This window comes from Emys orbicularis, chromosome 9 (assembly GCF_028017835.1).
Source record: "Emys orbicularis isolate rEmyOrb1 chromosome 9, rEmyOrb1.hap1, whole genome shotgun sequence".
NCBI lineage: Eukaryota > Metazoa > Chordata > Testudines > Emydidae > Emys > Emys orbicularis.
In genome coordinates, this window is record NC_088691.1 from 106,538,462 (window position 1) to 106,558,523 (window position 20,062).

At 47.3% G+C, this 20,062-nt stretch overlaps 1 protein-coding gene across 1 annotated transcript; it reads right to left on the reverse strand.

Annotated features, from left to right (window-relative positions):
• Positions 1 to 521: 521 nt before the first annotated feature.
• LSG1 (large 60S subunit nuclear export GTPase 1) lies at positions 522 to 19,367 on the reverse strand. The gene is made up of 14 exons (XM_065410707.1): positions 19,237 to 19,367; positions 17,915 to 18,041; positions 15,770 to 15,890; positions 13,464 to 13,550; positions 12,421 to 12,507; positions 10,221 to 10,281; positions 9,187 to 9,363; positions 7,708 to 8,130; positions 7,322 to 7,423; positions 6,453 to 6,596; positions 5,947 to 6,070; positions 4,432 to 4,511; positions 3,651 to 3,821; positions 522 to 1,126 (listed from the first exon to the last, which is right to left on the reverse strand). The coding sequence occupies exons 1-14, from the start codon at positions 19,324 to 19,326 to the stop codon at positions 947 to 949; spliced, it is 1,974 nt and encodes a 657-aa protein (XP_065266779.1). The 5' UTR covers positions 19,327 to 19,367; the 3' UTR covers positions 522 to 946.
• Positions 19,368 to 20,062: the final 695 nt, after the last annotated feature.

The following is a 20,062-nucleotide window of genomic DNA, read 5'->3' on the forward strand; positions in this document are numbered from 1 at the left end:
CTGGTTTTACATATGATGCTTCCATTACTGCATATTTTATATCTATATCTGCCCAGTACCAGACCTTTGATGAGACATAGTAAGACATGGCCACCAACAGGACATCAAATCAAATTGATTTGGGACAAACTAGACACCAAAGAGACTAGTACTCAGTCAGATGGAGATTGTTTTAAGAGATAAATGAAAAACGTATAGAAGCGTTAATTCCAAAACCAACGGAACATCAGGGAAAGAAAAGCCACATTTCCTTCTCCACAGCATGTTCAGGCCCAGCTACATCTCCAGCTCTTTACTTTGCCAGTAAACTGACAGAAGTTTCCAGAGACAAACTCTACTGAATGTTACACTGGCCAAGCAGCAAGTAGGGAGTGACTTTAATACAGATACACCATTCCTGCTGCCAGAACTAAATAGCAAAAAAATTCACGACTAAATTTTTTGAACATTAATTTATGTTCTGCCAGAATTTACCAGAACAGATAAAAAAGAGAGACAGATGAAAGTGTCTCAAATGTAACAAACTTTATCCAATAAGATTCAATTATTCAACTTCTTAGTCAGTTGTACAGGTTTTTGTTTAACCCTCCACGGCTATAAAATAGGTTTTGTTTGGAAGCTAGACATACTCTTAAAATGACTCCAACCACTCTCGGCAAAAGGACTGACTTTTCAGGAGCAATCAAAACTGACCTGCTTTCAGGAGAGACCAATGGCAAGTTCTCTGATGGTTAGCAGGGAGCTTTGTTTCTTTCTCCGAAGGAAGAAACACTGTGTGGCAGAGTCTGACCTCACACACCTGCCCCAGGCAGTCTGTAGCACAGTCAGATTTCCAATGTGAAACCCTGATGCTGGTTTATCCTTTCTGCTTCAGTGTGCGTGCATAATATGTAGGACACATTGCGGTCTCCAGCCTGGCAGCAAGCGCATGGGGCTAATGCCACAGCTATGCATCTAGGTGCTTGGTGATTCTGCGAACCTTCTCCTTTTTGTTTTTGTTCCCATGTTTTTTCCAGGGCTTTCCTCTGACATTCTCGGAGCTGGATGCAGCCAAAGACACAGGCCCGCTGCCAGGTTTATATCCCATCACAGTCTGGACACCTTTTGTCAGAGCACGGACATTCTCCTAAAAAACAATAAATATTTGCAAACCTGTAAGCATGGAGGCATTTAATTGCAGATTAAATTACAACATATTAATTTTAACATCAGGCATAAGCCAATGGAGATGCTAGGGGGCACATCCAGAGCTGCAGAGGTCCCTCTGGCAAAGGGGGAGTGGTGCCAAGGGACAGAGCCCCAGACGGCCATAGGTCAGACCGCTACCTAGGGGCACATTGGGATTGCAGTGGTCTACTTTAGTCATTGGGCTGTAATGGCCTTTGCAGAGCAACACTGCAGTCACTCTGCTGGGATTCGTTCGTGCTCCTGCCCACCCGTGAAATGCCCAGCACATGGGCAGCTCAGTTTGGGCCTAACTGTGAACTTCTCCTGTACTGCATTGACAACAAGGGAGTTTTGGAGTAGGGTGGGGAAAAAAGAAATTCCATGTCTTTAGCAGGGACATAGTATTTTTTGTCCGCTCGCTTGCAAGTGGGTGCTATGGACACTGGGGTCTGCCAGATTCACCTTGGCAGGGTCCAGCGAGACCTCGTTGATCAGGAATGCTATATTTGCCAATGTAGAGCTTGCAAGATGTCAAGAAACTTGTGCTGTTGCTCTCTGACTTCCTCCATAGGGACCTGGAGAGAGTCCACAACCTGCGGAACAGTTCCTGGAACAGTCTAAAATCGTCTGCCAATGTTGGAGGTGGTGTCATGATGGCCTCATCATGGGGGAAAGATGAGGAGAAGTGAGTTGGTGGTGTAACCTCTTCCTCCTGTTCCTCTAGCACTTCTTGTTCTGTCTCAGGCAGTCTAGAGACCGATGAAGACAGAGATCTCATTTGTGTCTGTCTCTGCTCTGCAGGTGGTTTGGGAAAGTGCACCCTATATGCAGCCCCTGGGTCTCAAAAGGACTAATCTGGGGAATTGTTATGGGATTGGGGAGCACCATACCAGGGACCTGGTTCACTTCTGGTCTCCGGGTATCATGGACAAGAAGATGATGCTCTGTGTGGTTGGTCCTGATATGATGGAGGACTGCGTGAGGTAATGAAATACTCCTCGTCTTCCTCCTCCTCTTCCTCTCTAGAGAAGGGTGGTGAAGGAGAGTGGTGCTGTGTCTCCGGGGAAAGGCATGAGGTGCAGACAGCTCGCTACGGAGAAGTGACAACTCAGGGATGTCAGAGACTATCAGGTCCCTTGGCTATCTAAACTTCTGTGGTACCAGCAGGAGCATCATTGGCACCGGTGGGTGTAGAGATTGGGGGCATTGTCGGTGCTGAGGATGGAGTGCATTCTCTTGAGCAGCCAGTAGATGGAGCCAAGGGTCACGTCACTGTTGAGGGCTTGCTCGGTGCGGAAGCATTCAAAGTTGTTTTAGTTGAGACAAGTGGTACCAATTTCAAAATTCTTGTAGAGTCCTTCTCGGTGCTGAAGGACAGTGTTTCTGTCTGTGGTCCTGCCCGTTTAGGGTCCTTGGACCTCTCCTCAGTGCCAGTACCGGAGGTGCTCGGATGGTCGCCTCCTAAGTCTCACCCCTGAAGACGCTGAGGCTACTGACCTCGCAGGGGAAGACTTTCTCTGAGGCGGCTCCTTAAAGGGTGAGCTAGCGGCCCACTTCCTTTCGTCTGGGCGGGAGAGAGTGGATTTTCTCTTGGTGCTGCGCGGCGAATGAGGGTAGGCTGATGATCGTGCCGACGGTGACCGCCGCGTAGGAGAGGTTACGACCAGCCTCAGACCCTGGTCTCAATGAGAGCTCTCCATTAGTGAAAGAATTAGCCTCAGTTCCCAGTCCTTTCTGGACCAAGCCTTTCATTTGAGGCAGTGAGTACCCTTCTGAGAGACATGTCCCTCGCCGAAACAGCATATGTACTGGGAGTGACCGTCACTGACAGGAATGGTCTCACAACAAGAGAGGCACCTCTTGAACCCATGGGATCTGGGCATAACCCTGAGAAGGTAGAACTTCCCAATTGGGAAGAGCGTAGAAAAAGAAACCTACGCTAAGCTAAAGAATAACGGGGAGGAAAGAGCAACAGATTTTATTTTTTTTTAAAACAGGGGGAAGAAGAAAAAAAAAGGCAATGGCTAAGTTATAATGTTGTAACGGAAACACTTCTGTTACTAAGGCTACGGATGTCTGAAGGGCTCTGCTGTGGATTCCATACCAGACCAAAAGCGGCTGAGAAGCTCACGGCATGAGATGGGGAGGAGTGCATGTGCGCCCCAATAGGCACCACTACTGATCTCCGATCCCTGGCGCAGGGTGCTACCGCATCTACAGTGGAGCACCCATAGGGAAACTACTTAAAGAACTTCCAGAGTTCCAAGACATTAAAAGTCAACATTAACAGTCCAAAGTGCTCCTTCGCCAAGGCTTTTAAAATTCTTGGATGCTAGTTATCCGAACCTGCTGATTTATAAATGTCTAACTTTTGTAGCTGCTATTTAACATCCTCCATGGTTACTTTTTCTGGTTACGCTCTAAAGATGCTGACAAATTGCTACTAGCATAGATGTCTCTAAGGCAACTACTCCAGAACTTACCTGGTGGAAAAATGTTTTGTCCACCACATTCTCAATTTGTTTTGCGTTCAGATTCCTTTCGGACTTTTCTGCATTGCCCTGCATAGCTTTGTGCTGTGTATATCTTTCGTGCCGGTGTTGGAAGTCTTTTGGGTCAATCCCAGGAGGAGGATAGCAATACAACAGCTTACCCTGTAAAATCAAATCAATCAATCAATGGCTTCCATCCTCGTGGCAAGAATCTCACAGCCAGACCCTGAAAGGGCAAGGGTGGGCTCCATGAGTTAAGAGAGCAAAACTATGTCTAGTGGCTAGGAGCTGCAGACTGAGTGTCAGGACTCCTGGGCTCTATTCCAGTGCGCAATGTTTCATTTGCCTGGCTGCCAAATGGGTATAACACAGACCTCCCAATGGTGCCATAAGGGCTAATAAGGCTCATCCAATGAGAGGGACTATAGAAGTGCAAAGGATGATTATTGTCAAGGTTATGGGCACTGCAGCCATCATAAGGCCATTAACCAAAACGAGTTCTCTTTCCAACTATGCGCTGTATATTTGATAGATACTCCTTCCTCTCCAGCTAGCATGAGCTGCCTAGCATGTCTCTTTCTGCCATCACACACAAAACCCCCTTTCTAACTGTCATCAGCAGAGAGCTCATTCTTTGCTTAGACTCTTTTTGAGTAAAAAGCCCAGATTATAGTTTTTTGGCTAAAGAAACACTTCAGCGTATCGCACTCCTTCATCCCCCAAAGGCAGAGTTGCTTGAGCAGGATAGAGAACAGCGGTAGTGAGAACTTACACTGACGTAATCTTTCAACACATAACGAGCTGATCGTGGCTGGTCTGGCTGCCCGTGCGCGGTCATAAATCCTCTCATATCTGGGAGAAAGGCAGCAGGTGGTTAAAATTCAGAGGCCCGTTATAGCAGACTCTCTGAACCGTCTATCAAGGGAAGAGAGACCCACAGCTATGCAATAGATACTGCTGTCGCTAGCACAGCCCTTTCTTTTGAGAAAAAGCCCATGTCCTCTCCAAATCCCAGTCTGATGCTAGGCTTGTTGGGAAAAGCGGGGATGGGAGATGAAAGCTGTCACCAGGTGTGGGGAACGCTGTTGATTGCAAGGGGCACTGAGAAGCATTCTAGTCAGAAGGAAATGCAGAGATTCGACAACCCCCCCAAAACCCAATCGCTGTTAGGCTAGAGAAGATTAAACACACCAGAGAGTACACTCAGTCCTCAGAAGAGGAAGCTAAACAGCTGTTGCATTTAGCTCAGATTGACCCTGCTGACTGATTCGGGAGTGTTGACATCAGGCACCTAACAGGAGGCGTGTCACAAACCAACTTCCATGTTCAAGATCATTGCCAGGTACCATTCAGATATGTATGTTTTATGTAAATGCCTTCTGATTAGGGTTATTTCATCTGCAGGAAGCAAATTTGCGAAGCATAACGATATACTCCTGTGGGAATTCTGCACCACTGCCCAATGCAGAATTTCATTTTTCTCTACACAATTTGTGCTGCAGAATTGCCGGCTGCCTGTAGGGGCTGCTGGCCCAGCAGAGCTCGGCTCTCCAGCTCACAAATACAGGACACTGCCAGGGGAAAGGGGTGCTGGGAGGTTCCGGGCAAATGAGGGTTCTCAGTGCAGGAAATTCTGTACAAGCCCAGGACCCAGCATCAGGCTGTTTCTCCCTCTGGATCCCAGGGATATCGGGGGGGGGGGGGGGGGGGGAGGGAGTGTTTGGGCTCGGGGGAGGGGGGGTATCCTGCAGCTGGGCTCTGGAGGGTAGGGGGTGCAGGTGTCTGAGACCAAAGGGGCAGAGTTTCCCCCCAAGATGTGCCCAGCTGGCATGTGTGACACACCCAGACGGAGGCGCCCAACAAAAGCATAACAGAGAAACAGGAACTGGGTCGTCATAGGGGTTTCTTTAACTCTCTACTCCAAGGGGAATTTTTTTGTTGTCTGTATTGTTAGACATACTTGCTAACAGGTATTTTGAAAAAAATTAACAAAACAATTGAAACTGGTGTGATTATATTGTTACTTTGACAAATAAAATATGCACAATTTTGCAGAATTTTAAAATACTGTGCACATAATTTTTTGGCACAGAATTCCCCCCGGAGTAACTATAACCCATACAGAGGATTAGCCATCTACACATGGCCTCCAGCAAAGGCCTCATAGTCCAAGAAGGAAGTTTTTAGTACCTGAGACACCCAAGTGTGAAACTGAATTTAACCCTATGCTTCAGTGACTAAGTGAATTGCGGGGGGAAGGGGGAGGGGTTAGGGTATCATCACTCACATCCATATGCTGTTAGCAGCTCTTCAGATGTTGGTTGGCGATCTGGCTCCTCATCTTCTCTGGGCCTTATGATATTTATTCCATAGGTTGCTTCTAAAATATGTCGTGGGATATGCTGGCAAATGTGAGCTAGTGAAGGAAGCCACAGGCCGAGTTCTGTTCTGCGTGCACGAGATGCACAGGCGAAAGGTATTCTAGGTTACTCAGGGAGACTACTTTGCTTTTCAGAGTAAAGAATGACTTTCAGATTTGATTATATAGGTTGAAAAAGGAAAGACACATGAGCCTCCACAATGAGGATTATCTTAAAATAACACAACTCAAAAGAACAAAGGCAGAAGACGACAAACACAGGTCTATTTCATCCCTTGGACAACTCCACTGACTTCAATAAATATGGCCAGACAGCCTTAGTTCCTGCTAGCATACAGTATATTTCACATCTAAGTGTTACCACATGCCAAACACACGTGCAAATACATTTCCAAACCCTGAGCAAAGGATATTAGAGAGATAGGTGGAACATGGTCCCTCATCTGGTCTATAGGCAAAATTCCACAGCAGATCATCTCTGCCTTTGTAGAGACGAAGGATGGCATCACCAGACCGGGACAATCGCAGAGACATAGGCCAGGCTCCACATACAGAGTCTAAATGGACAAGAAAAGCACAGGTCACTGAGAGCAGCCAATGTATGTTCCAAGTGAGGAAAGGGAACGAAAGGCAGAAAAATCACAGTAAAGTTGGGTGTGGGTGGGGGGAGGGAAAAAAAGTTAGCGCGGGGGAAGATTCATTGAGCAGAAACTCCACAACACTACAGTGGTGGCATGGAGATGGCCAGCCAGAGCCTACACTTTGCTCAGCTGAAAGAAGAGCAGAAAGCCACAAGAGCCCAGCTGTGTACCAGTGACTCCCGGGGACAAAGAAGAGCGACGGCTCTGAAGGCTTTTCCTTGCAGTCTGAAAAGAGTCGATCATCTCAAAGTGGGGGCAAAGCAGAACAGTCAAGGATGATACTCTTCCTTTACTTTATGCTATGGAAGGTGCTTCTCAACCTTTAGGAATCTAAAGTACCTACTTCTGACTGAGAACCCCTTCTTGCCATGTGCTGATGGAGAGAGGAAGGCCAAGTACCACATTTACAATGGAATATGGAAAATATTTCCATCAGAACAGAAGCTCTCATGCGTTACTCTCTCAGCTGTAGCCAACTCACCCCTGAGATATTCCTAAACCACACTGGCACAGGTCAAAATAATACATGGCATTCAAATCAGAGACTTGAGACCTCCCAGCGTCTGTCACGGGGGCAAGCCACCTTGCAATCACACTTTCTTCAGCCGGAGGTGACTGAAATGCCAGCACCCCAGTGATACCTGAAAGTGCTTTGTGTGACCTGGCGTGGCAGACACCGACACTTTCTTGTTTCCAAGGATTGTGTTGATTGTTGAGCTCTTACCAACGTTAGGGTAACCCACCTGGAAGGCAGAAAGTGGATTGATAAGACAGTCATACCAGGCAAGGCATTATTAAGCTACTAATAGAGGTTTGGCACAGGGGCTAACCATCAATCTAAGCACCGTTTGAAAGCTGTACTGTAGAAAGCTGCAAGGCTGCAGTGCTTAACATGAATCCACACTTTGAATCCTTACTGATTTCACTTGCCAGGTTTTTGTCCTCATGCCTTCTGGACAAGTGTACGTTTCACACTGCAAGGCTCTTGGACCACGTTAGTCTATTTTGAGTACAAGCTACAACTTACCAGCCCTACTGTGACCTCTCCCTCCTTCACCTTCTTCCCAGTATGTATCGTTCTGAATATCTCCAGCAGTTCGTTTTTCTGTACCAGATGGCTGAAGTTACTGATGTGCCTGCTCTGCAGTGGTGCTGGGCTCTGCACTAAAGCCCTGTCAGTCCTGCTTTCCATACAGCTTGGGTTACTGGAATTTACTTCTTCCTCACCATCGTCTTCAGAACAGGTCTGCCAGGCATCCTCCTCCTCTTCACAGTCCTCATATTCATCACTGTCGTCGTCATCACTACCCAGGACTCTGCTTTCAAGATGCACAGCGTTACCCCTGAGTGGGCTTTCTGCACCGCTCTGCAGGGCTCTGTGCTCTTCCTCACTGGACCTGTCATCTTCAGAGTCACTTGCCTCCTCTGCTGCCTCCTCAAGTTCTAGTCCCTGGGTAAAGAATGAGAGTTTCATGGATGGAATAGAGAGAGGGCAGAACATAACCAGCAGCAGTGCTGTGGGGAAATAATTATTGTACTGTACAAATCTATGCAGCCAGATTTAATTCTCACCCCCTTATCTATTTTACAGGATTAGTGCAGACTGCCGATAAGCCATGCCACACTCCTGTGTCGGCAGCAGTCTGAGGGTTTGGAGCTCAGTAGATGTCTTCCTCCAGTGGATTCACATCTTTGCTCAGTACTTATTTCATCTGTCTTGAAAGAGGACTGCAAGAGCTGTGCTAACTGAACTGAAGGGGTATATTATGACATTTCACAACAACTTTCAGTGCACGTCTCTATCTGCCACTGAAATGCTATTTTGTAACTGTGCAGATCTTCCCAAACTTTTCTTATTGCATACCCCCTTCCAGATCTGCCAGCTGCCTGCATACCCCCCCCCTTCTCATCACAGATACTTTGTGTGTTCTTAAAGCTACCTTTCTTGAGCCATCTGTCCATATTTCACTGTTACGTACAGACATACGTATAGTGCGACATACAACCCAAAACCCCTAAGTTCTGAGCTCAGTTAGACTGGACAGTTGCTGGACAACTGAACCGGCACTGTCTGGTGATTGGAGGGGAGGGCTCTGTACATCAGTGTCTCTGTGCATCTGTGTTCTCATTGTACATCTTGAAGTAAATTAACTACTGTATTTTTATATAACAAATTCCGACAGAGTTTTAAAACTTTGTCTGAGTAGCCTACTATGAAAATGCAATAAATAAAATAATTAATAAATAAAAGCCACCTTTACCCAATTTCTCCCACGTACCCCCTGAGATGTCTCTCGTACTCCCAGAGGCATGTGTACCACAGCTTGGGAACCCCTGCTCTAGAGTGAGGCTCAGCAGTTACCCTTCCCTAAGGAAGAGGGTATTTCCCCTCTTTTTCTGGAGTTCAGTTACACTACTGCAAGCATGACTGCAAGAAAAACCATACGTCTCAGTCTTCACAATTCACCAGACACACAACCACACGTGAACAAGTGACCTAAGCTACCTTAAGTTCAGCACTCAGCCGCATGCCTTCTGCCAAGGCTGACCAGAACACAACTTTAACACCTTCTCTCTCAAAGAACTGCGCCCAAGCCACGCGCTGCTCTCTGCTCAGCAAATCCGCCTTGTTTAGTAGAATGATGTTCTCTTTGTCGCTGCTCATTTCCTTCACGTAACATTCCTGGAGAACACAAAAGGACTACACAGGATTCTGATTTGGAAACCGCTGCAGTCCAACATCAAGGAAAGTAAAATTAGGTCTGCTTCAACGTACCCTTCGGTAGGCTCACCAACAATTCTACCATTAGGGCCTGATTTACAAAGGATTCCGCACACAGCTGCATGTCTGATTTGCAAATGCAGTTACTGGGACTGCTTGCACAAAGTGGATATTTGCAATACAAAGGGCCAGACACAGCTGGCATTTACGTACACAACATACCCTAGATACTCGTGCGGGTGTGGCACAGAAAGGCTCCAGACCTTGGAGTACTGAGTCCCAAAGCTGACTCTCTATTTATTAAGTCTGCAATTTTGTTGCTGCAGGACATTTTATTTCAGAGGCTTCTGTTAAATGGCTGCTGTTTCTGTGGGCTTGTCTACATTGGCAATTTACAGTGCTGCAACTGTCTCACTCAGGGGTGTGAAAAAACACCCCCTTGAGCGCAGCAAGTTTTAGTGCTGTAAAGTGCCAGTGTAGACAGTGCACCAGCGCTGGGAGCCACACCCCTCGTTGAGGTGGATTTTTAGAGCGCCGCAACTACACAAAGCACGTTAAAGCACTGCCGCGGCAGCATTTTAGCGTCGCCAGGGTAGACTAGCCCTTAAATTCCCAATATTTCTTTTAAATGTTTAGGAGAACAGTAATCCACTGTTTTTTGATTCTACACTGCTTTTGAGAGGAGTATATAATATACACACACACCTTATATGCTGTATAATCCATATAATTATACTGTATATAAAATTATACTCAGTCAAAGTGAGCACTGAGACAAGGACAGTAGTTTAGAAGGACATTTGCTTCACTTAACTTACCAGATCTTGGCATCTAAACAGGAGAGGATTTCTGGCATCTACTATCTGAACCACAATGTCACTGCAAAATAAAAGGCCAATAAGCACCTTTTGCTGGCTGTTCTCTGTATAAGCTCAATGACTGCCAAGCACTGCATGAGAAGGGAAAGCCCCAGGAGATACATCATGCAGGATAACCCCATCTGATCCCAAGTGTCGAACCTGCTCAGAACTCCAACTGAAACAGTTCCTTCACACACACAGTCCTTGCCAGTGTGCCCTTGGGAAAAACTTCCCAAGTCAAGAAGTTTACCACAATGAATATGAGTAAGACTCATGACTGTTCAGTGTGAATACCATTTATGTCAGAGATACCACTGCTGTCCAATTCTCCATCCCCCCCTTGGAACCCAATAGTGTAGACTCAACTAAAACTTCCCAGGGAGGGACCACCTCAGAGATGGAGGGAGAGCCCGTACACGTTTTTCAGCATTGAGATTAGACTGTTTGGTGGGGAATTTTATGACTAAAGATACAGTTACAAAATGATGTAGAGAGAGTCCATTAAACATCACACAGAGAAAAACTAGTACCAGCTACGTCTGAAGGGAGTGAAAGCCAGACACAAAGGAATCGTATTATGCATCACATGGGGATGGGATAGAAATAATAAAAGCTGAATATCATCCTGATAGCAATGTATTAGGACTGTGTATAGTAAGGAGAAGGAAATGGGAGACGTCCAATTGCTGAAGACTTTTGGAACAAGATTGAAACAAACACTTCTAGAAAATGCCCGTAATGTGCAAGCCTATATTGCCAGGGATATCGACTGGATGGCGTAATAGGTCTCTCCCATCTTCGAGTTTTATGATTAGACCACAAACATGAGCTCCAAGGAGAACACACAGATCTGTACAGACCAGCACCACTGTCTAAGCACGTGTAAGGTGTCTGGATACCAGACATAAGGGCGCATACAAAGGAGGATGTTTCTGACAGCATGGGAGCTCACCAACCAAAGCCCCCTGTGACATTGAGACAGTAACAAAGAGGCTCATGAAATGAGCAGATCACTGTGACCTTGCTGCTGAAGTATTTTTCAATTTCAGAAAAATCAGTAGAGATACAATCTCAAAGTTAATTACTAATAAAATTAAATGCCTAAACTAGATTAAACTGGCAGATGGCTTTGCTCTTCTGTTTCAGCTAAGCAGAGCAAACAGAAAGATTAACAACAACCTGGCATACCACAGAAATAATGTCCCCAATAATCTTCTTCTGAATGGAAAGAGGCCCTAGACCAGGAGCCCACTCTCCACCTCACCTTAACTTTCAAGTGCTCCACTATTCCAGAACACATCATTTTCCTACCACCCCAGTGCCATGGAATGACTATGTAGGTGGGGTAGGGTTGGTGGTTAAAGCGGATAAAAGATTTTGAACGGACAGCCTAGAAGGCAGGTCCATCAGGGAATCCACTGAAAGAGGGCTGCGGGTGTTGCTGATGTCAGTGGGACTACTTGTGCTGCAAGCAAAGCATGTGCACACGCGTCTGCAGCATCAGGGCCTTGAATTGTGTGTGTGTGTGTGTGTGGGGGGGGGGTATTTAAATTGCTTTTAGTGGCATAAAATCTTTCTCACTTGAAAACAAAATTAATGCAGTGTTCACAATGTGGTCCTTCAATATGTTCACAATCACTTTGTTAATTTTTTTAAATATACACAGGCCAAGATATTAAAAAATAGGAACCTAAAGTTATGTTACTAAGTCCATATTTAGGCAGTTAAGGGTGGGGTTTTCAAATGCCTTTATGTGACTTAGAAGTACAAGTCACTGACTTCAGATTGCAAACTATGATTTTTTCAGTTTTCTTGACTTGGGGAAGTTCAATATATTGGAAGGTGGAGTTGGTTGCAAACACAGCACGGGCTATCTGCTTATCAATCATATGTTTCAGTTTGTGCTGTTCTCACAGTGAGGCTGCTAATGAAGCCCTGGATATGTTTTCAGCATAGATGAGCATTTTAGGTCTGAAGCTTCATAGTTACAAAATGTCCACATTAGCCACTTAAGACTATGAAGTGGGAGTAAAGTAAAGTACTAGCAACAAGTGAATAAAAAACATCTGATTTAAATTAATAACCAAAAAAAGGCAACAATCTCTCTCTCTAAGTCATGATTTTTATCATCCGTGACACAGAAACCGATAAATGTTACCTTCTTTCAATGACTCTCCAGAGCTGGCGCCAAAAGTCTAAATTCCGTTCAAATGGGGTCAAAATCAGTTTCTCTTCTTCCTCTAGCCTAGAGAGAAACAGAGAGGATACTCCACACGCAGATCTCGTTACACAGCAAACACAGCACCAAGTCTGCTTAGAATTACACCACACTCGCCTCTCATGGAGTAATCTACAAAAGGCAGGGACCCAAACATTAAGGTGCCCCTCCTGTGAGGTCTCTACATAGATCTCAGCTCCTGAAGAAAACCCACCTTAGTGCCATTAGTACACAGATGATGTGATGGCAACAGGTCACAGCAAAGAAAAGCCAACTCCATCAGCAAACAAACTGGGAAAGTTCAGAGCTAGGGTATCAGAACAGATCAAAGAAATTACCCCCGTGTCACCCAGGATCTACACAGCTAGTTGGCATGTGGAAAAAATGCACTTGGGGGCCATTCCTGGCAGCTTACTCTCTGGGCCAGCTGCGCTCGGCTCTCATGGGGGGTGGGCACCTCACATTTCTCTTGAGCAGCACTCTTCTGTAGAAACCGGAAGGGACATTGACATTCTCTGGAGACACATGCGTATCCCGCCTCCTCTAAAGGGGCGTGGGTATGACATTGTGCTTCGGCTCAGAGCGTGGAGTCTGAGCGGATTCTAAATTAACCTCCATTTTTTTGGAAAAAAGGAGAAACCTGCAGTATGTAAACATGATTTACAAGTTTACTTGCTCCTGCCTCAGCGCAGGGGGCTGGACTCAATGACTTTTCAAGGTCCCATCCAGCCCCACATTGCTAGGATTCTATGCCATATGGTCCAAATTCTTAACCTCAGAATAAACAGGGTACTTTTCGGAAACTCGCCACAAGGATGGGCCAGGATCACAGTGGTCACAAACCACCAAGGGTTTTTTTCCGGTATTTACCAGGAGCAAAAGACATGATCCGTGTGTCCTTAGGGCTCTAACAACGATATAGAAAACCCACCCCTCCTCTAATGTCATTGATTGGTTGCGTTAAGCACGAGTAGCACACTCACCGAACAAGCTGTCGTCTCCACTCCAGAAAGCTCTCCCTCTCTGCTTGCTTTAACTTCTCAGCACTGGTTCTCCTATCCCAGTATGGTCTAGAATGATCATATATTGAAAGAAACATACAACAGTGTTTTAGAATGTTTTCTTGGTTATATTTGTCCAATAAACGTCAGATCAGAAAGAACATTTGCTCTGGACAGTTCAGAGGCATTTTATTGGTTGTTGTTGTTCTTATGTACAGATATCATATTTCTTTGTTCTCTTTAAATATGAAATCTCATTTCAAAAAGTGATGAGTGCATTAAACAGAACAGTGCATTCCATGATACATTATAATCTCTCACTCAAAAGGCCAGTTTCCTCAACTGTATTGCATAGGATGTGGGATTCGTCTCTCCCGCTAGATCTTTTTGAGTTTAAGAGTCTCTTCTATCTGGCTGATCTCAAATAGTGTGGCTGAGACTAACAGTCCTCTTTAAAGAACTGACTTTTAAAAATAATCAGTACCTGCATCTTTCTCAGTGTTAAAACTCTTGTATTCCATTCAATCATCTTAAAAGTTAATTCTTATGATTCTCAATTCTGCAACTGGTTCAGCTTCTGAAGGCAGTGAACTAACACCACATGCAAGGAAGAGCTACAATCGGAAGCTGTTGCATAGGGATCCTGTTCTTGGGAAGGTCTTGCACTGCAGCATTGTAGATGAGCTAAAGACTCAATTTTAAACAAACAAGAGTACAAGAAACAAATCTATCCATATCGTAATAGTCCTATTTGTGTTTCAAGTAAACTGTATTTATCATTTTTAAAGCTTTTTTGTTGTTGTCTCCACTTCGTGACTACACACTATGGCCTCAGACCAGAGCATTCAGGTGGAGGGCTATTACCCTTGAATTAGAAAACCCAATTAATTATTTTATCATGCGACTATAATAAAAAGACTAAATTAACAGGTTAGTTAACAATTCAGTACATAGCATATATGTTTGAGCACCAGGAAGTGGCTCAAAAATAGAGTATTACATACAACCAAGAATTTATTTGGCTGTTTTGCAAGTCAACCTGTTAGCTTAACTTTTTTTAAATATTTGAAGTAGTATTACAGTAGTAATGAAACGACAGAACAACAGGACACGTGTCCTACTAAAATCACATCAACAGAATACTATGTGAATGAAATCTAAATCATTCCTCTATAAATATAGTAGCTCTGAAGTCAACAGTTTTTCTGAAGAGGGAATAATCCCTTTTTACCCAGATTCACATGGTCATGAACAGCAAAAATACAAAAAACCAACCAAACAAAAATAGTTTGAAATTTTCTCACTTTCCAATAATACCACCAACATCCTCATCATCTAGCTCTTATATAACCATTTCACCAGTAGACCGCAAAGCGCTTTACAAAGGAGGTCAGTATCAATATCCCCATTTTACAAATGGGGCAACTGAGGCACCGAGTGGTGAAGTGACTTGGCTGAGGTCACCCAGTAGGCCAGTGGCTGAGTTGGGAACAGAACCCAGGTCTCTTAAGTCCTAGTCCAGTGCTCTACCCACTAGGACACGCTGCATACCCTAGTATGTGGCTGCTGGACTGCTTTGATTTCGCCGGGTACATCTACACTGGAGGTGCAATGTCCAGCTCGGGGAGACATACCCACGCTCTCTTGGATTGAGCTAGCATGCTAAAGCCAGCATCGTAGCCTGGCTGCACCACGGTGGGATGGCTAGCTGCCCCAAAACCAGAGCTAGGATTTCCGATAGGACTGTACTCGGGCAGCGAGCCCATCCCACCACCCGTGCAGCCATGGCTGCGAGGTTTAGCATGCTGGCCAATCAAAGGCAGCATGGGTGTGTCCACCCAAGCTGGAAGTTACACCTCCAGTGTTGCTGTACCCTGTGAAAACCTTCCAGCTCCAGTGTGGACACTCCCAAAGCGGTATATGGTATTTTGAGTTGCCTGGTGCCTCACCTTATTTAAAAAAGCACACTACCTGCTCTGCTGCTGGGCCTCTGCGCTCCAGCACTGACCCTGGTATGTTACACCGAGAGTGCACTGCCACCCAGGGGACATCATGAGGTGCCTGGTACCCCTCACAGCACCAGTGGCAGGTTTTCTGTGATGTAACTGGTACATTCAGATCAAAAATTCAAGCAACAGGACAACATTTCAGTGAAGTGCAAATGTTAGAATAAACGTGGCAAATAATAACGGCTGAACTGTAAATCCCCATAAAAGGAAACTTACACTGGAAATGCCAATAGACTCAACGGAGGAGACACTGCAGTATTGCCCTGAGCGGGATCTTACCTTCTTGGTATACACAAAAACTGTCTGTTTTCCTCATGGAGTTTCTTGATATTTTTGGTCTCTTCTGCTGTCAGCAGGCCAGTCCTCGCCTCAGAAGGAACAAACTTGATATTCAGTTTCTCTGTTTATAAAGGAAAAAACCCTGCCATTAACATTCACACTCAGCAAGTGCAGATGTTAGGATCTGGGCTCCAATAAAAGAACGCCCATGTGAAGGTGGTGGGATTACACGCCAAACTGGCAGGAAACCTTTCCAGTGAAAATCATTCAACTACGTACCAGTCAATGGTTGCTGGGCTCACTTGACACCAATAATTATATGCAAATTCTGACTGTGAATTTGTGCAAACACAGCATATGCTGCTTCAGTTTACAGATGCTACATCAGTTGTTGACCATTACGATAAACACAGTTTGAGTCCTTTGGGGAGATTTTAACACTATTGTCAAAGTGAATTGTTTTTAATACTAATTCAATGTTTGGGAAAGGTATGAGATTAATAGTACTGGGAGACTGAAGTCCTCTAACAATAGAGCAGAAAGCACAGATGACAGCTATGTAAGCTTTCCACCCACTCCTCTGCTAGTACGCTTCAACCTTCACCTAGAGGGACAAAGGATTATTCCCCATTCAATCCCTGGCTTCTTTGCAGATAATGCAAAGTAACGTTCCGTGTGTGGTGTGTATCTGTGCGATGTGCTTCTGGTTCCATTAGGAGATGGATTGATACCATGAGACATTCCACATAAGGCCTGCTCTACACACAAACTTGCACTGAAATAGCCAAGTTGGTTTTAAATTCACATTTTCCATTGTTTTGTATAAGTCAGTGGGTGGGCATGCTCAATATGGAATAACAGTACCCTATTTTAATTTAGCTTAATTCAAGCTTTTTCCAACTGATATTAAATCAAATAGGACACTTATTTCAAAATACACATGCCCACCCCCAGACTTGCACCAAAAGTGTTGAACAGCACCAGGGATAATACTGCTCCCTGCAGAACTCGACTAGAAACACACCTCTTCAATGATGATTTCCCATAGTTAACTACTTTTTGAGCATGGTCAGTAAGCTAGTTCTTAAGCAATTTAATATGTACTCTATTAATTTTGTATAGTGCTAATTTTTTAAACCGTAATGTCATTATGTACTAAGTCAAATACCTTACAAAAGTCTATTACATCTATTCAGTTACTTTTATCAACTAACCTTGTTATCGTATTAAAAAAAAAAGATTTGTTGAACAATACCTATCTTCCATAAAACCACGATTAGGGGTATGGAACAACTTCCATATGAGGAGAGATTAATAAGATTGTGACTTTTCAGCTTGGAAAAGAGACGACTAAGGGGGGGATATTACAGAGGTCTATAAAATCATGACTGGTGTGGAGAAAGTAAATAAGGAAGTGTTATTTACTCCTCATAACGCAGGAACTAAGGGTCACCCAATTAAATTAATAAGCAGCAGGTTTAATTAGGGGGGAGGAATAGCTCAGTGGTTTGAGCATTGGCCTGCTAAACCCAGGGTTGTGAGTTCAATCCTTGAGGGGGCCATTTAGGGAACTGGGGTAAAAATCTGTCTGGGGATTGGGTCCTGCTTTGAGCACGGGGTTGGACTAGATGACCTCCTGAGGTCCCTTCCAACCCTGATATTCTATGAAAAGGAATTATTTCTTCACAAAACGCACAGTCAACCTGTGGAACTCCTTGCCAGAGGATGTTGTGAAGGTCAAGACTATAACAGGGTTCAAAAAAGAACTAGATAAGTTCACGGAGGATAGGTCCATCAATGGCTATTAGACAGGATGGACAGGAATAGTGTCCCTAGCCTCTGTTTGCCAGAAGCTGGGGATGGATCACTTGATCATTACCTGTTCTGTTCATTCCCTCTGGGGCACCTGGCATTGGCCACCGTTGGAAGACAGGATACAGGGCTAGATGGATCTTAGGTCTGACCCAGTATGGCCCTTCTTATGTTCTTATGTAATCCTACAGCAGCTTATGCAAAAACATAGGGAAAGCCTCAGAAGCCGCATGCTCCAGCTTTTAACATACCTAATGCCTATTAATACACAACATATTTTTACATTTCAAATCATCATATCATGATGGGTCTCTAGCATGGCCAAAAACTTACCAGCCGCAAATTCAGTTCCTGCAAGCTCTGCTGTAGCAAGGAATTCCTCAAGTGAGCTTTGTTCCGTCACTGACTGAAGGTTGAGGCGGCCCCAGTCATATCCATCATTTAACTCACTTGTATGTAGCTGGAAAGAAAAGCAGATGTGTTGTCAGGCTGCTCTGTAACGCCCGTAAGCACCAAGTCAGAGGCCATTTAACAGAGCCCCCAATGGCATGTTCACGCTGGGCCTAGAGGATTCAGGGCATTGGCCTGGCAGGTGGCAGTTCTTGCCAAGGACACAGACAGCACAATGGGGCCCACACTGTGATTGTCCCTGTGTTCACCGCACTGACCTGCTGAGGTGCAGGCTAGGAGAGACCCAACTTCACAGGACCAGGGCTCTGAGCGCTCAGCTAGTCTGGGCACCCCGGTGGGAGGGAGGGAGCACTCCATGGGGGATAGGCACACCGGGGCGGGGCAGGGGACCCCCCATGGGGGGGATGGGCACACCAGGGCGGGGGAGGGGACCCCCCATGGGGTGGAGGGGGATGAGCACACCGGGGCGGGGGAGGGGACCCCCCATGGGGTGGAGGGGGATGAGCACACCGGGGCGGGGGAGGGGACCCCCCATGGGGTGGAGGGGGATGAGCACACCGGGGGGTGGAGGGAACCCCCCATGAGGGAGGATGAGCACACCGGGGGGTGGAGGGAACCCCCCGTGGGGAGGGGGGATGAGCACACGGGGCGGGGGAGGGGACTCCCCATGGGGAGGGGGGATGAGCACACCGGGGGGTGGAGGGGACTCCCCATGGGGTGGAGGGGGATGGGCACACCGGGGCGGGGGAGGGGACCCCCCATGGGGGAGGATGAGCACACCGGGGGGTGGAGGGGACTCCCCATGGGGAGGGGGATGAGCACACCGGGGCGGGGGAGGGGACTCCCCATGGGGTGGAGGGGGATGGGCACACCGGGGCGGGGGAGGGGACTCCCCATGGGGGGGATGGGCACACCGGGGCGGGGGAGGGGACTCCCCATGGGGGGGATGGGCACACCGGGGCGGGGGAGGGGACTCCCCATGGGGGGGATGGGCACACCGGGGCGGGGGAGGGGACTCCCCATGGGGGGGATGGGCACACCGGGGCGGGGGAGGGGACTCCCCATGGGGTGGAGGGGGATGGGCACACCGGGGCGGGGGAGGGGACTCCCCATGGGGGGGGATGGGCACACTGGTGCGGGGGAGGGGGTACACCGGGGGGGAGGGGCACACCGGTGGGGACAGAGTCCGCGGAGCCTAGTCTGGGCCTAGGCCGGCGCCCAGCGCTCCGTGAGGGGCCCGTTACCCAGGAGTCGGGCTGCCGGCTGCCCCGCTTGGCCTGGCTCCTCTCTTTCATGAGGGCCCGGCCCAGCCCCGGGCTTCTCTTCTTCCCCATGCCGATGCCTCCGCTGTCTCAAACGCTTTTCTCCTGGTCTGGTCTCCACCGGCACCCGTCCCTGCCCCGGAACTGCTCGTTCCGTGAACCGGAAGCCAGGTTGGTGGAGAGACCCTGCACATGGGGGGGGGGGGGGAAGGGAAGGCTCCCAGGGGACCTCTGTCCCCCTTGTCCGACCGGGCTCCCCGGAGCCTCAGCAGGGCCCGGCCCGGCGCCGCTTGGCAACGGTACAGGCCGCCGCGTCCGATTTACGGTGTCCGGTGGAAACGCGTCCCCAGAGTGAAGCGTTCCGGGTTCCCATCGGTCCGATGGGGACGGTCCGTCAGCACCTCCGCGCCGGCCTCCTCCTCCTCCATCCATCCACCCCCCGGTGCAACTTCCTCCTCCATCCACCCCCCTGTGCCTTCTCCTCCTCCTCCTCCTCCATCCATCCATCCACCCCCCTTGTGCAACCTCCTCCTCCATCCATCCACCCCCCTGTGCAACCTCCTCCTCCACCCCTCCATCCATCCCCCTGTGCAACCTCCATCCATCCACCCCCCCGGTGCAACCTCCATCCATCCATCCACCCCCCTGTGCAACCTCCTCCTCCACCCCTCCATCCATCCCCCTGTGCAACCTCCATCCATCCATCCACCCCCCTGTGCAACCTCCTCCTCCCTCCATCCATCCCCCTGTGCAACCTCCATCCATCCACCCCCCCCCCCCCGGTGCAACCTCCTCCTCCCTCCATCCC

What these genes read in the sequence shown, in the direction of transcription:
- LSG1 (XM_065410707.1), bottom strand. Translation starts at nt 19,326, where the DNA reads ATGGGGAAGAAGAGAAGCCCGGGGCTGGGCCGGGCCCTCATGAAAGAG. An exon ending in AGGAACTGAATTTGCGGCTG is followed by an intron (nt 15,891 to 17,914) that starts GTAAGTTTTTGG and finishes CTTTATAAACAG; the next exon opens with AGAAACTGAATATCAAGTTT. An exon ending in TGGAGACGACAGCTTGTTCG is followed by an intron (nt 12,508 to 13,463) that starts GTGAGTGTGCTA and finishes GTTTCTCTCTAG; the next exon opens with GCTAGAGGAAGAAGAGAAAC.